The sequence below is a fragment of the Podarcis liolepis genome, assembly GCF_965112155.1.
Source record: "Podarcis liolepis genome assembly, chromosome: 2".
NCBI classification, from domain to species: domain Eukaryota; kingdom Metazoa; phylum Chordata; class Lepidosauria; order Squamata; family Lacertidae; genus Podarcis; species Podarcis liolepis.
In genome coordinates this window covers 21,767,662-21,781,401 of record NC_139555.1, presented here as the reverse complement: position 1 = coordinate 21,781,401, position 13,740 = coordinate 21,767,662, and the positions used below count along the sequence as shown (strand labels likewise).

Below are 13,740 nucleotides of genomic sequence, written 5' to 3'. Positions count from 1 at the left end.
GAAGTCAGGAGGGGGTTAATAAATGACCACATGGCCCTTGTCCCCTTTCCCTTCTGTAGTTTTTCCTTTCTTCCCCTTTCTCTTTTTTTTAGGTCTATCCTTTTCTTGTTTTCTTCTTCTTTCCAACTTTGTTCTTTTTTAAAGACTTAAGTAGCTGTCTCACCTTAGAATATTACAAAAAGACACTTTGTAATGGGCAGGTATTTTCGTATACAGTGGTACCTTGGTTCTCAAACACCTTGGCTCTCAAACTCCGAAAACCCGGAAGTGTTTCGGTTTTCGAATGTTTTTCGAAAGCCGAACATCCAATGCGGCTGTCGGCTATTGTTTCCAGGGGGTCTGCACCAATCAGAAGCTGCGCCTTGGTTTTCGAACATTTCGGAAGTCAAACAGACCTCCGGAACAGATTAAGTTTGGCACTTTTGTTTTTGGTATTTAATTTGCGTTTTTGTTTTTGAGGCTTTTTCGGTTACTTTGTTTTTGTGACTGTGTGGAACCCATTTCAGCTACTGATTGATTGATTGTGTGACTGCGGAAATGGATAAAAGCCTCCCCATCCAAACAATGACTATCATCAGTGCAGGTAAGAGAAAAAAATAATTTTAATTTTTATCATCTACAATACTGTCTTCTTTATAGTACAGTACATTGATTATTGCTTTCATTTTATGGATCAATGGTCTCGCTAGACAGTAAAATTCATGTTAAATTGCTGTTTTAGGGGTTGTTTTTAAAAGTCTGGAACGGATTAATCTGTTTTGCATTACTTTCTATGGGAAAGCGTGCCTTGATTTTGGAACGCTTTGGTTTTGGAAAAGACTTCCGGAACAGATTAAGTTTGAGAACCAAGATACCACTGTATCTATGAATAAATACCAATGAATCAATTATTTTATTTTATTTTTTTAAAGGCTACCCAGCCCTCCCACAGCAGCTGCATAGCGCAGAGTACCTGCTTGAGCTGTTTCATCAGGGCCTCATTGGATTTCACTCCATCCTCTTTGCGTAGCTTCTTGCGAGAGTTGGCGACTCGCTCCCCAGCTTTCTGGGACCGCTTGGGCTTCGGCGGCGGGGGCTTCTTGGCTGCCAGCGCGTCCTGCAGGGAACCCCCCAAAAAAGGGAGAGGAGGAGAGAAAAAGAGACAAGAGGAAAAGTGAATTTCTGCATTGCTGCCTGGGATCTGACGCCTACTGTGCCTGGAGTTATCAAAGATTCCTAATCCTCCCAGTGGAGATCCACCTCCAAATCTAAGCTGATCCACTCTATATGCACACTGAGGTGGAGAAATTATGGATCGTACCAGACTGCTGGCAATGTAGGCCCTGAAAGACCTACGTTGGCTCCCAGGACGTTTCCAAGCACAATTAAAAGTGTTGGTGCTGACCTTTAAATCCTTAAGTGGCCTCAGCCTTTTATACCTGAAGGAGCGTCTCTACCCCCATCGTTCAGCCCAGACACTGAGGTCCAGCTCCAAAGGCCTTCTGGCAGTTCCTTCACTGCGAGAAGTGAGGTTATGGGGAACCAGGCAGAGGGCCTTCTCGGTAGTGGCACCCTCCCTTCAGATGGCATGGAAATAAACAACTATCTGACTTTTAGAAGACATCTGAAGGCAGCCTGTTTAGGGAAGTTTTTAATGTTTGAGTGGCTGGGGAGGCCCGGCCAGAGGGGCAGGGTATAAATAATGAGTTATTTGTTGTCGTTGTTAGATTTATTTCCGAATGCTCCCCCTCCTAAGTGAAATCCAACCCAACGCCCCCTCTGACATCCCTGTCCGCCGTTCCTCCTCCTTCCCTGCACTCTTACCTCTCGCACATCTGGTACCGGCTGCAACCGGCCCTCCGCCCCGGTGATCTTGCCATCCACATGCCCGTTGACGTCGCCCGAGCGCTGCGTCGCAAGAGTGACGTTCTTGGCCCGCAGCAACTTCTGCAGCAAGAGGTGTCCGGCTTCGGTGCGGGTGAGGCTGTTGGTGGTCGCGGGAACGGCGGCGGCAGGGGCCGAGACAGGGTCCCCGTTCGCCTCCCGCTTGACGGGCTGGGTTCCGCTCATCAGGGCGCAATGGGAGGCTTCTTCCTTGGGCTCCTGTTTGATGCAAACAAGGGGAAGGTCTCCTGGCGGTGGGGGCACCCTTCCTGCCAAGGGAGAAGCAGCTTCCACCGCCTGCCCGTTGGCCGTGCCGGTCTCTGCGGCCTCTTTGGTGGTGGGGCACTCGGAGTCTCGGAGGCTGCACATCCCGGGAGTCGCTTCTCCTGCGCTTGGGGGTGTTGGGGTGGAGAGCAGCAGGGAGCTGGGAGTAGCAGGCTGGTGCCTCTGGGTGGGAGTCTGCTGCGGCTGCTGCTCAGGGCTTTTAGCCAAGAGCAAAGGAGACGGTCTCTTTGGCTCTGGAGGGCTCGGGTGCTGCTGTGCCTGCAGTGGCGTCTGCTGCCCAGATGCCATGCCGGCAACGCTCAAGGGGACAGAGGGAGCCTGAGGGGTGGGGAGCCTCACCATCCCCTGCTGCTGGGGACAGACAGCGGATTGCTGGCTCACCGGGACCCTCTGCTGCTGCTGCTCCACTGAGGCACTGAAACCCTGGTCCGGACGAATCTGGAAGACCGCCAGGGGCGGCTGCCTCTGCGGCTGCTGCCCCGCAGCGCCCGGCAGGGAGAGGTGCTGAGCAGCTTGCTGGCCTTGCTCTGGGGCCGCCTGCCCCGGGTAGGGGCTGGCTTGCCGCAGCGCCTGGTTCTGCTGCTGCTGCTGCTGTTGCTGCTGCAGCAGGTTCTGCTGGTGCCTCTGCATTAGCAGGGCCTGCAGCTGCTGCTGCTGCTGCGGAGTCAGGTTCCGCAGCTGAGGGTTTTTGGAGATGACGCCCTGCAGCTGGGCACGGATCTGGCCCATCACAGGGCTGGACAGGATGCTTTGGCCTTGCGGGGAGGACTGCTGCACCATCATGCTTTGTTGTTGTTGTTGCTGCTGCTGCTGCATCATCAGCCCCGGTGTTTTCGAGGGCCCGGCTGGGCTCTGAAGGCATTGTTGCTGTTGCTGCTGTTGCTGCTGCTGGAGGTGGTGCTGTCCCATCAAACCTTTGGAAGGCTGCTCCAGGTTCTGTCCCATCATCCTTTGCACTTGGCCTTGCTGCTCCATCTGCTGGTTGAGCAAGTGGGGGCCCTGAGTTGCATCTCGATGGTGCTGCTGCTGCTGCTGCTGCTGCTGCTGCGACAGCTCTTGCTGCAGAATGCCGTCTATAGGCAGGTGAGAACGCAATGGCTGCTGGAGGAGGTTGTTCTGTTGTTGTTGTTGCTGCTGCTGCTGCAGGTGGCTGTTTTGCTGCTGCTGCTGCTGCTGCAGGTGACTGTTTTGCTGCTGCTGCTGCTGCTGCTGCAAGTGGCTGTTTTGCTGCTGCTGCTGCTGCATCCGTAGCTGCAGGGAGCCCAGCATGTTCTGCTGCTGGGGGCCCAAGAGCAAGTGCTGGGCTTGGCCCCCCAGCTCAGCTGACTGCTTCTGCTGCTCCCCGTGCTGCTGGAGCATCAGCTGAGACGGCTGCTCTGGAAGAGGAGTCCCGTGGCCGCTCAGCCCCTGCTGCTGCTGCTGCTCTTGCGTGCTCATCTGCAGCTGCCCTCCCATCTCTGGGCCCACCATGTGGGGTCTTAGCTGCTGTTGCAATGCACCGTCCGCCCCTTCGGGAGGCAGCATGGCCGTGCCGCCTTCTGGCCCTCCTGGCTGCTCCTTGACAGCCAACCCCTGCTGCTGCTGCTGCTGCTGCTGCTGCTGCTGCTGGGCTGGCTGCATTCCCTGAGTCGAGGAGTGCAGCTGCTGGTTCAGAGACCCGTGCTGCGCAAAGTGCTGGAGAGGGTCGGCGCCCACGCCCGGCCCCTGGCTCAGGGCGCCCTGTTGGGAAGCCGGCCCCTGGCCCAGGAGCGGCTGGTGCTGTTGCTGGCTCAGCAATGTCCTCTGCTGCTGCCCGAGAAGCCCTGGCTGCTGCTGCTGCTGCGGTGACAAAAGCAGCCGATGCCCCATCATGCCCTGCGCCTGCTGCACCAGTTGCTGAGGCACTCGGTGCTGCTGCCCCTGCTGCTGTGGGGCCAACAGCATTTGCCTCTGGGAAGCCGGGTGCCCCATCATGCCCTGATGCTGCAGCATTGAGTGTCCCAGCATGGCTTGCTGCTGCTGCTGCTGCTGCGGAGAGAGCTGCTGGACCAGGACTCCCGCCTGGTTTCCCAGCAGCCCTTGCTGCTTGGAGAGCAGATTCTGGCTCGGCTGGGGAGTGGGTGGCGGAGGCGGGGGCTGGCTCATCAAGCCCACCTGACCCATCGTGCTTTGCTGCTGCTGCTGCACCGAGATCTGCCCCATAAGGCTTTGCTGCTGCTGCATTGCCATTTGTCCCATGTGGCTTTGCTGCTGCTGTTGCTGCTGCTGCTGCTGCTGCTGCATGGACACTTGCCCTATGAGGTTCTGCTGCTGCTGCAGCTTCTGCGCCAGCTGCAGCCGCTGCTGCTGCATCTGCCGCTCCTGCAACAGGCGGTTGCTGGAGAAGAAGCTGTTGGGGGCCGAAGCGCCCGATGGCTGCTGCTGCTGCCCTCCCATAAAGGGCAAGCCCTGCTGCACAGCCATGGCGGCGGCCTGAGGGAGGCGCAAGCCGGCCTGGCCTGCTAGGCCCTGCGGCCCTGGCTGGAGGCCGTGCGCGGAGAGGAGCTGGCCGGGGAGCTTGGCCATCAGGCGGGGGCTTTGCGAGGGGCTGAGGGCCAAGACGGCGGAGCTTTGCTGCTGGTGCTGCTGCTGCTTGTTGCGGTACTCAGCCATGAGGTTGGTGTGTTCCTTCTGCTGCTTCCGAACCTGTCAGAGAGAAAGAGGTAGCAGAGGCAACGTAAGCACAGCAAACAACAAGGAGGGGTTGGCTTGTTTTCTCCTACCGATAGGAAACCCACTTAAGGACTCTATACGGGCTCCGGAACACCCCATAAGGGAAAGGGAGCCCTTTTTTTATTATAACAATACCGCCCAAAACCGGTTTGAAGTCCAGATCATGGTATCAGTTTCATAATTTCTGACTTGGCAAAATATCGCAAATCATGGTGTGTGTGTGTGTATGTGTGCGCACGCTATGCAAAAATCACGATGCAGGAGAAAACGTGGAGCCCGTCAATGTCTCCATCCTTTTATCAGGCAGTGTGATATACAGTGGACCCTCCAGATACGAAAATTCATACCGGGGGTACGTATGTACCCAGAAAAGTCCACATCCAGACATCTTAATTGGTGCAAATGATTGTATACACTTCTGGGTTTGCCGCGTTTGCAACCTGAAAGTTACGTTACCTGAAGGTAATGTAACCCGAGGGTCCACTGTATTGAGATCTTTAGCTGGTGATACATCGTGATGCTGAAAACCAGCCCAGCCCTATAGTTCAGGCAGCAAAAGCATGTTTTGTAAGAATTGGAAACTCACAGGAACGTGGGAATCTGCTTTCCCCCGCCTGAATTAGACCACTGGGTCCATCTGGCCAAATATTCTCTACACTGACTGGTGGGCAGGGGCTTCCCATTCAGGCAGGAGTCTCACACAGCCCCACATGGAGATGTTTGGGGGGGGGGGAGAATCTGGAACCTTCCTGCAGGGGAGGCAGATGTTCTTCCGCAGACCTACAGCTCTTCCCCAAGTTTTTTTGTTTTTTTTAAAATGGAATCTGGACAGCTCAGGATACTTGGATGCTTCTTAAGACCCAACATTTCTGCCAAAGCATAAAATGCACAGAAACTTGCACAGAGCAGATAGACTCCTCCAATCTCTCCCACCCAACCCTTTCCCCAGGTGGATATTCCATCCCTACCAGGTCTCCTGACCTGGATGGTTAAGGTGACTATGGGGTTGCGAAGCTCATCTTGCTTCAGGCTGAGGGAGCTGGCATTTGTCCACTGACAGCTTTCCAGGCCATGTGGCCAGCGTAACTAAACCACTTCTGGCACAACGGGACACTGTGACGGAAGCCAGAGCGCACGGAAACGCTGTTTACCTTCCTGCCGCAGCGGTACCTATTTATCTACTTGGACTGGTGTGCTTTCAAACTGCTAGGCTGGCAGGAGCTGGGACAGAGCAACAGGAGCTCACCCCCTCGCGGGGATTCGAACCACGACCTTCGTACTGGCAAGCCCAAGAGGCTTAGTGGTTTAGACCACAACGCCACCAGTGTCCTGAATTGCTGATGCTACCCTTGGCCACCCACATGATTTCTTCCTTGGCACCTCCCCGACTCCAGCACCCTGTGCTCATGCAAGACCTGACTCTCTCCCTCCCAGCATCTCATCACTCGGGAAGAGGCAGGAAACCACTGCAGGATGGAGTTCATTTTGCCACTATTGCGAGTCCTCCGGTCCTCCACAGACCCCTTTTGAGTTTTCTCGGTCATGCCAAGAGCAGTGGCCTTTGGACTTAAAACTGACACAAGCTAATCTGGGTGGTTTACCTGATCCAACTGCTTCTGAATTTTGCTTTGCTGCTCTGTCACCAGCTTGAGCTTCTCAGCATCAGCCTCGGGGAATTCCCGGCCGGCCTTTTTCGCCGTCCGCTGCTTGGCGCACAGGGCCTTGCGGGACTTGCGGTGAACCCCTATCTGCTCCTCCAGCACCTTCAGCTGCATCTGGAGGAGTTGCTGCGTATGGAGGAGCCAGTCTTCGTACTGGCGCTGATCAGCTTCATCTGGGGGGAGTGGTGGGGGAAGGGGAATGAGAAACACTGGTTTTTGGATGCTGGAGACACACAAGACAGGTCAGGCCATATACGTTGGCAGACATAGGGGGAAAGTTGAAACGCCTTGCCTCTGGCACTTAATAAATTCTGTACTAGCCCACAAAGGCTATGCAAGGCCCTCCAGTCCTCAGACTTTGAGATTCTGCAGAACTTGCATCCCACGGATAAATTTTTATTATTTTTTTACTAAATCTGTATGCCGCCCTATACTCTCAGGGTGGTTTGCAAGAAAAAATGACAATATAAAAGATCAAAATATATAATCAAAACAAAAAGAACCCAATAACCTCCACTGACACCCCCAATTTTGTGCTGGAGCCACAAAAGGCACATCTTCAACCTTTCACCCAATCACAGAACCAGCCTCGCCAACAATTCTTCACCATGCATGACTACAGCAACCCACGCGCCCCTGGAATGCAATCTACAGTATCCTGCCTGCAACATGGGAGCTTGCATCTGCTGCAGCTCAGAGTCTCTCTGTTGCAACGCAACTACAGTGGAACCTCGGTTCTTGAACGTCTCAATTGACGAACATTTCGGAACCCGAACGCCGAAAACCCGGAAGTAACTGCTTCGTTTTTTGAACGATTTTTGGAAGCTGAACGTGCCACGTAGCTTCCATTTTGAATTTTCCTATTGTATTGAGGGTTCTGCTTTCAGTTTTTGGACGTTTCAGAAGTCGAACCGTCACCCGGAACTGATTACGTTCGAAAACCGAGGTTCCACTGTACTTTCTTGCGCGTTCAACAACACACACAACTTATCTGTTCTTTATTATTATTCAAAGCTGCCCGGTGGTTAAAAAGCACTAACAAAGAGAACAGAGTTCACCCTCTGCTGTCAGCAAAACGCCACCAGTTTAGGAATTGTGATTGGAAGCAGGAGGAAGTCCTTAATCCAGATCTAAGCAATCTGGAATAGATGGCTTATGAAGCTATGTATGCAAAAAGCCCAGGTGGGCAGGAAGTATTGCAGGAGCATTACCCAAGGAAAAGCAACACCACAGCCCTTTCAGGACTGGTTACTGCCAACTACTCACTGATGACACCTTGTGCAAAAGTGGGTGGGTTTGGTCGAGCTTGTGCTGGGTCATTGCTCCGTTCCTGCAAGGGATTTGAAAGAATCAGAATATCTGCAGTGGTACCTGCCACACTCCCCCCCCCATTCCCATAACCAAAAGAGCCAGCACTCCCCAAACCCATCCGTTAAAAAAGTGTGGGGAAACTGAAGAGGGCCTGCCAAATCCCTGCTCACCTGTCCTCCAGAGCCAGGCAGGATGTGGTTCTGCATTTCAGATGAAGACGACGCTCCGGACAATCTCTGAGCCAGCAAGGAGACTTGTTGCCTGAAAGTAGGAAGCCGGGGGGAGGAAGGGGAACAGAATGAAGGGAGCCAGTGTTGGCCTGAGAAGCAGACTCCAGAAAACCTTAAATCCAGAGCCTCCCGGAGCAAGGCCCTCTGAGCTAAACGAAAGAAAAAGCAAACTACACATAATCCAAGCTCCTTGGCCTCCTGCCCTGGCTACTTACCGATTCATGCTCGGAGCCACTCCAATAGTGCCCTGCGCCATGACTTTTTTGATACCCTTCAGAGCCACCATCTTGGCCTTGGCGATGGGGTCCATGATGTCCTCAGTAGCAAATTTATCCAGATCTGTGAGAGTGGAGGAGATCGAGAAGTGATCAGGCCAGACATGGCACCTTCGCAACCGACACTCATTCGTTTGCTGCGTGAGATCTGCCAGCACACAGCTGGCCCCTTGAAACCATAATCTCCTAGAATGTGGGGCCAAGGCACAACCAGGAGGAAGGCTACCAGTGAGCCAACGTGTTCATGGCTGCGCAGTTCCTTTTTAAGGCAGTGTTTCCCAAACTAAGGCCTCCAGATTTTTTTTGGGGGGGGACTACAACTCCCATCATCCCTAGCTAGCAACACCAGTGGTCAGGGGTGATGGGAACTGTAGTCGGAATACAGCAGGAGAACCAAGCCTGAGAAACACTGCTTCAGGTCAACGGCTGGTGCATCTGTGGGAGATGCAAACTACTCAGCCTCCATCTCCCTGAGTCCTTCTTTCCATTTTACGTATTTTTATTTTGTACTTTTCAAGTTTATACATTTCACTAATTTTACAATCATTTGTAAAACTTGACTTTCTTCTCCCTCTTTCAGCGGTTCCTTAAATTTGTTTTTCATATCTTCTGCATATCCAAATTAACTTAATTTACTCATTCATCTTCTTTAAATATATACACTTATGAAACTGCAGCTTCTTACAATAATCCTAGCAATGTTTTTATCTGTTTATAATTTATCTGTAAATATTCAATAAACCATTTCCATTCTTTTATTTCTTAAAAATGTTATCTTGATTTCTTATTCTTCCGGTAAGTTTCACTATTTCTGCATATTCCATAAGTTTTTGTACCCATTCTTCCTTTGCTGGGACCTCTGCTTCTTTCCATTTTGGGGCGGGTAACATTCTTGCCGCTGTAGCAGCATACATGAATAAGTTTCTATAAATTTTAGGTAGTTCTGTTCCTATAATTCCCAAAAGAAAAGCTTCTGGGTTGTTGCTGTTTTTTGTTTTTTTTTTACAAAGGTTATTTTAAACATCCTTTTTATTTCATTATATATCTAGAGCAGGCATAGGCAAACTCGACCATTCAGATGTTTTGGGATTACAGTGGTACCTCGGGTTCCAGACGCTTCAGGTTACAGACTCCATTAACCCAGAAATAGTACCTTGGGTTAAGAACGTTACCTCAGGATGAGAACAGAAATCGCGTAGCGGCAGTGCAGCGGGAGGCCCCATTAGCTAAAGTGGTACCTCAGGTTAAGAACAGACCTTCAGAACGAATTAAGTTCTTAACCTGAGGTACCACTGTACAACTCCCATCACCCCTGACCACTGGTCCTGTTAGCAAAGGATGATGGGAGTTGTAGTCCCAAAACATCTGGAGGGCAGAGTTTGCCTAGGCCTGATCTAGAGTCCTCCTTTCCAGGCAGACCCGGCCAGTCAATGAAGTGCCAAATCCTAAACCTTTGTTTTAAGCTCCACTCAATCCCATCCATAAAAACTCACACCGCCCTGGTAAAAACAAGCTAGAAGGGGCTGGTGAAGAAAAGCCGTCTCCTACCTGTATCTGGGAAGAAGCTGTTAGCCAATTGCTGCTGCTGCTGCTGCTGTTGTTGTTGCATCACGACTTGCTGCGGCTTGAGCCCCATCATCTGTTGTTGCTGTTGCTGCTGGACGCCCGGCATGGGCTTCTGGGCCAAGACCTGCTGTTGGTTCTGCTGGCCATGCGCTGCCTGGATGCTATGTTGGGCGGCAAGCATATGGGCCTGGTTCTGAGCCACCCCCATATGCGGGGCCAGGATTTGACTTTGCTGGGGACCAGCCAGTCGCTGCTGCTGCTGCTGCTGCATCAGCTGTTGGCTGGCCACCATCCCTTGCTGCCTGGCCACCATGCCCAACTGCAGCTGCTGCTGGGAGCTCGCCAACTGCCCGTCGTGGGACTGGGGAGGGGGAGCCAACATGGTGTGAGCCTGGAGGTGCTGCTGGGAGCCCCCGGGCATCTGGGCCGACATCTGTTGCTTCTTCTGCAGCTCCTTCTTTTCGTGCTCCAGCAGGTCTTCGATCAGCAGAGGCAGCTCGCTGGCCACCAGGGAGCTCTCCATCTTGTCGAGGTCGTCGGCCGGAGAGTGCTGCTGAGCGTTGGCCAGGCTCAGGGGCCCTCCGTCCAGCTCAAACTTCTCCAGGATGGAGTTGCCGGCGTTGGCCATCTGCACGGGGACCAGCGGCGGCCGGCCGGGGGCACCGTAGAGGACCTTGTCGGAGATGGAAGCGTGGCTGTTGCTGTGGAAGGACGTCATGCCCAGCCGGACTCCGCCGGGGCTCATGAGGCCCTGGCCGGGCTTGACGTTGACCGCCAAGGTGGCTGCCATTTTCTCGGCTCCTTCAGACTTGATAGGAAGCTTCTCTGGGGCGCCAGTGTTGAACTGGCAAGGCGACGGCTTCAGGCAGCCTTCCTCTATCTTGGGTTTGATATCGGCCGGCAGGCTGACCAGCTTGCTATCCAGAACGTCGCTGTGGGCCTTCAGTGTTGAAAGGATGGGGGAGGGCGGTGGCACCCCTGAGGAAGAGGATGGGCAGGGAACGTGGAGCAGGCCGAGCCCTTCTTTCGCCTTGGGCACCTCATCTCTGGGCAACGATGGCGTCCTTGGCTCACCCGGCTTCCCAACGCCGGCTGAGGGCGTTTCCTTGAGGTAGGGTCCGGCCGAGGGCTCCTTCTTCAGCAGATCTTCCCGCTCGGCCTTCTCGTTGGCCGACTCCACCAAGCGCAGGTGCTCGTTGAAGATGTCCTTCTTGTCCCCGGTGTCCAGTTCCGGGTCGGTGTAGGCCAACAAGTCAAACTCATCTCCGTTCAGCAGGTCGTCGAGGTGCGGGTCGTTGGTCTCCAAGTTATCCAGGTTCCCCAGGTCGTCGTCGCCTTTGGCGACGTCCGGGTCCAGGCTCAAGTTGGCCAAGTCGTCGTCGTCCTCCTCCAGGTCTTTGTGGGAATCAAAGTCGTCGTCTAAGTCCGGCTCCACCGGCACCTCACAGGGCAGCTGCCTGCCGGCCAGGCCTAGCTGATTCCTGCCAGCAGCTGGGGCAGCGTCAGTGGCAGCTGAGGTAATGGGCACATCTTTAGGGCCGGATGAGGAGAGCGGTCGCGGTGGGATATGTTGCATCTCCAAGTTTCCCGGGGGCAGGATCAACTGGGACACAGCCTTGGCGTGGGGATGGTGGTTGTTGCTCATCTCTGCCGCCTGCTGAGGAGAGGATGATATAGGGACAGACATCTTCTGGGCTTGCAGGCCTTGGCTTCCCAGGACAGGAGCCTGCATGGGCATAACGGGAGATTTCAAAGCCTGGCTGGCACCGTCGTTCCCAGGTATGAAGAACCTGGTTCGAGCCTGTGGGTTCTGCTGGACGAAGGTGGGCCCCGCACCGCTCCCAAGAACTCCCTTCTGGATGTTGTGCCTCAGCTCAATGAACTGGGCTCCCAGAGCCCCGCCTGAGGCTTGAATCTGTTCTCCAGGGCCTGGCAGGCGTGGGGCAAGGCCTGCTAGGGCTTGCCGGCTCAAGTCTTGGGTGGGGGGCTGGGGGAAGCGCGAAGGGACAGAGAGACGCATGGACACAGCTTGCTGCTGCTGCTGCTGTTGTTGTTGTTGCTGCTGCTGCTGCCACATCTGCTGTTGTGGAGACGGGGCTTGGAAGACACCGCGGGGATAAAATGGCTGCGCGGCAGCCACTGAAGACCTGGAAGAGGAAGGAACAAATAGAGAGAAATGTCAGCTAGGGGACACAAGTGGGGACTTTCAGGTAGAGGTGGCTCATAATCACTTCTGACGGAAGGCCACTTTCCACGCTGCTTGAAAACCACAAGGGGGACATCCTTCCCAAACAAACCACATTTGCCTACTGAAGTAAGGCCACGTGGCCTGCAATTGCGCCTCCCAGCTCCAAGACAACAGTCTGTCAGGCACACGGAATCAAATAACTGAAAAGTTGGGAAGGATGATGGTAATCTAGTCCAACCCCTTGCGGTGAGGAATCTTCTTACCCAATGTGGAACTCGAACCCATAACCCTGAGATTAAGATGCTCTACTGACCAAGCTATCGCTTGTAACCTTTAGTGAAGTTCCCTGAGCTACTGTCAACCACCTGGCCTACTCTGCTCTGGGGAAGTTCTGATCTTTTAGGGTAGCCCTTTGTCACCTTTCCCTTCTGTCACGGCCAACACTGTAAGCTCTCTGGGGCAGGGGCCTGTCACTTTTTGTTCATCAACGGTACACACGCTCCAGAGGAATTCCTCCTGCAGGCAGCCTTTGTTTCCAAGCAAAGCATGGGAATCTAATCTGCCTCAGGTGAATACAGTAATAATAATAATAATAATAATTTATTATTTATACCCCGCCCATCTGGCTGGGTTTCCCCAGCCACTCTGGGCGGCTTCCATAGAAACCAAAAAAACACTAAAATATCATACATTAAAAACTTCCCTGAACAGGGCTGCCTTAAGATGTCTTCTGAATGTCAGGTAGTTGTTTATCGTTTTGACATCTGATGGGAGGGCGTTCCACAGGGCGGGCGCCACTACCGAAAAGGCCCTCTGCCTGGTTCCCTGTAGCTTTGCTTCTCGCAATGAGGGAACCGCCAGAAGGCCCTCGGCGCTGGACCTCAGCGTCTGGGCAGAACGATGGGGGTGGAGACGCTCCTTCAGGTATACTGGGCCGAGGCCGTTTAGGGCTTTAAAGGTCAACACCAGCACTTTGAATTGTGCTCGGAAATGTACTGGGAGCCAGTGTAGGTCTTTCAAGACCGGTGTTATGTTGTCTCGGCGGCTGCCCCCAGTCACCAGTCTAGCTGCCGCATTCTGGATTAGCTGTAGTTTCCGAGTCACCTTCAAAGGTAGCCCCACGTAGAGCGCATTGCAGTAGTCCAAGCGGGAGATAACTAGAGCATGCACCACTCTGGCAAGACAGTCCACGGGCAGGTAGGGTCTCAGCCTGCATACCAGGTGGAGTTGGTAGACAGCTGCCCTGGATACAGAATTAACCTGCGCCTCCATGGACAGCTGTGAGTCCAAAATGACTCCCAGGCTACGCACCTGGTCCTTCAGGGGCACAGTTTCAGGACCAGGGAGTCCTCCACACCAGCCCGCCCCCTGTCCCCCAAGAACAGTACTTCTGTCTTGTCAGGATTCAACTTCAATCCATTAGCCGCCATCCATCCTCCAACCGCCTCCAGGTACTCACACAGGACCTTCACCGCCTTCACTGGTTCTGATTTGAAAGAGAGGTAGAGCTGGGTATCATCCGCATACTGATGAACACCCAGCCCAAACCCCCTGATGATCTCTCCCAGCGGCTTCATATAGATGTTAAAAAGCATGGGGGAGAGGACGGGACCCTGAGGCACCCCACAAGTGAGGGCCCTCGGGTCTGAACACTCATCCCCCACCACCAC

General features: G+C 53.7%; 1 protein-coding gene across 15 annotated transcripts in view; it reads right to left on the bottom strand.

Annotated features, from left to right (window-relative positions):
* KMT2D (lysine methyltransferase 2D) overlaps window positions 1–13,740 on the bottom strand; it is a 110,026-nt gene that overhangs the window by 25,422 nt on the left and 70,864 nt on the right. For all 15 annotated transcript variants that reach the window (XM_083489722.1, XM_083489713.1, XM_083489720.1 and 12 more), the window contains 7 exons: window positions 9,865–12,029; window positions 8,257–8,380; window positions 7,982–8,072; window positions 7,767–7,830; window positions 6,441–6,673; window positions 1,804–4,812; window positions 953–1,096 (listed from right to left, as the gene is read on the bottom strand). In XM_083489722.1, coding sequence (XP_083345848.1) covers window positions 953–1,096; window positions 1,804–4,812; window positions 6,441–6,673; window positions 7,767–7,830; window positions 7,982–8,072; window positions 8,257–8,380; window positions 9,865–12,029 — 5,830 coding nt within the window. The remainder of the gene's footprint in view (window positions 1–952; window positions 1,097–1,803; window positions 4,813–6,440; window positions 6,674–7,766; window positions 7,831–7,981; window positions 8,073–8,256; window positions 8,381–9,864; window positions 12,030–13,740) is intronic.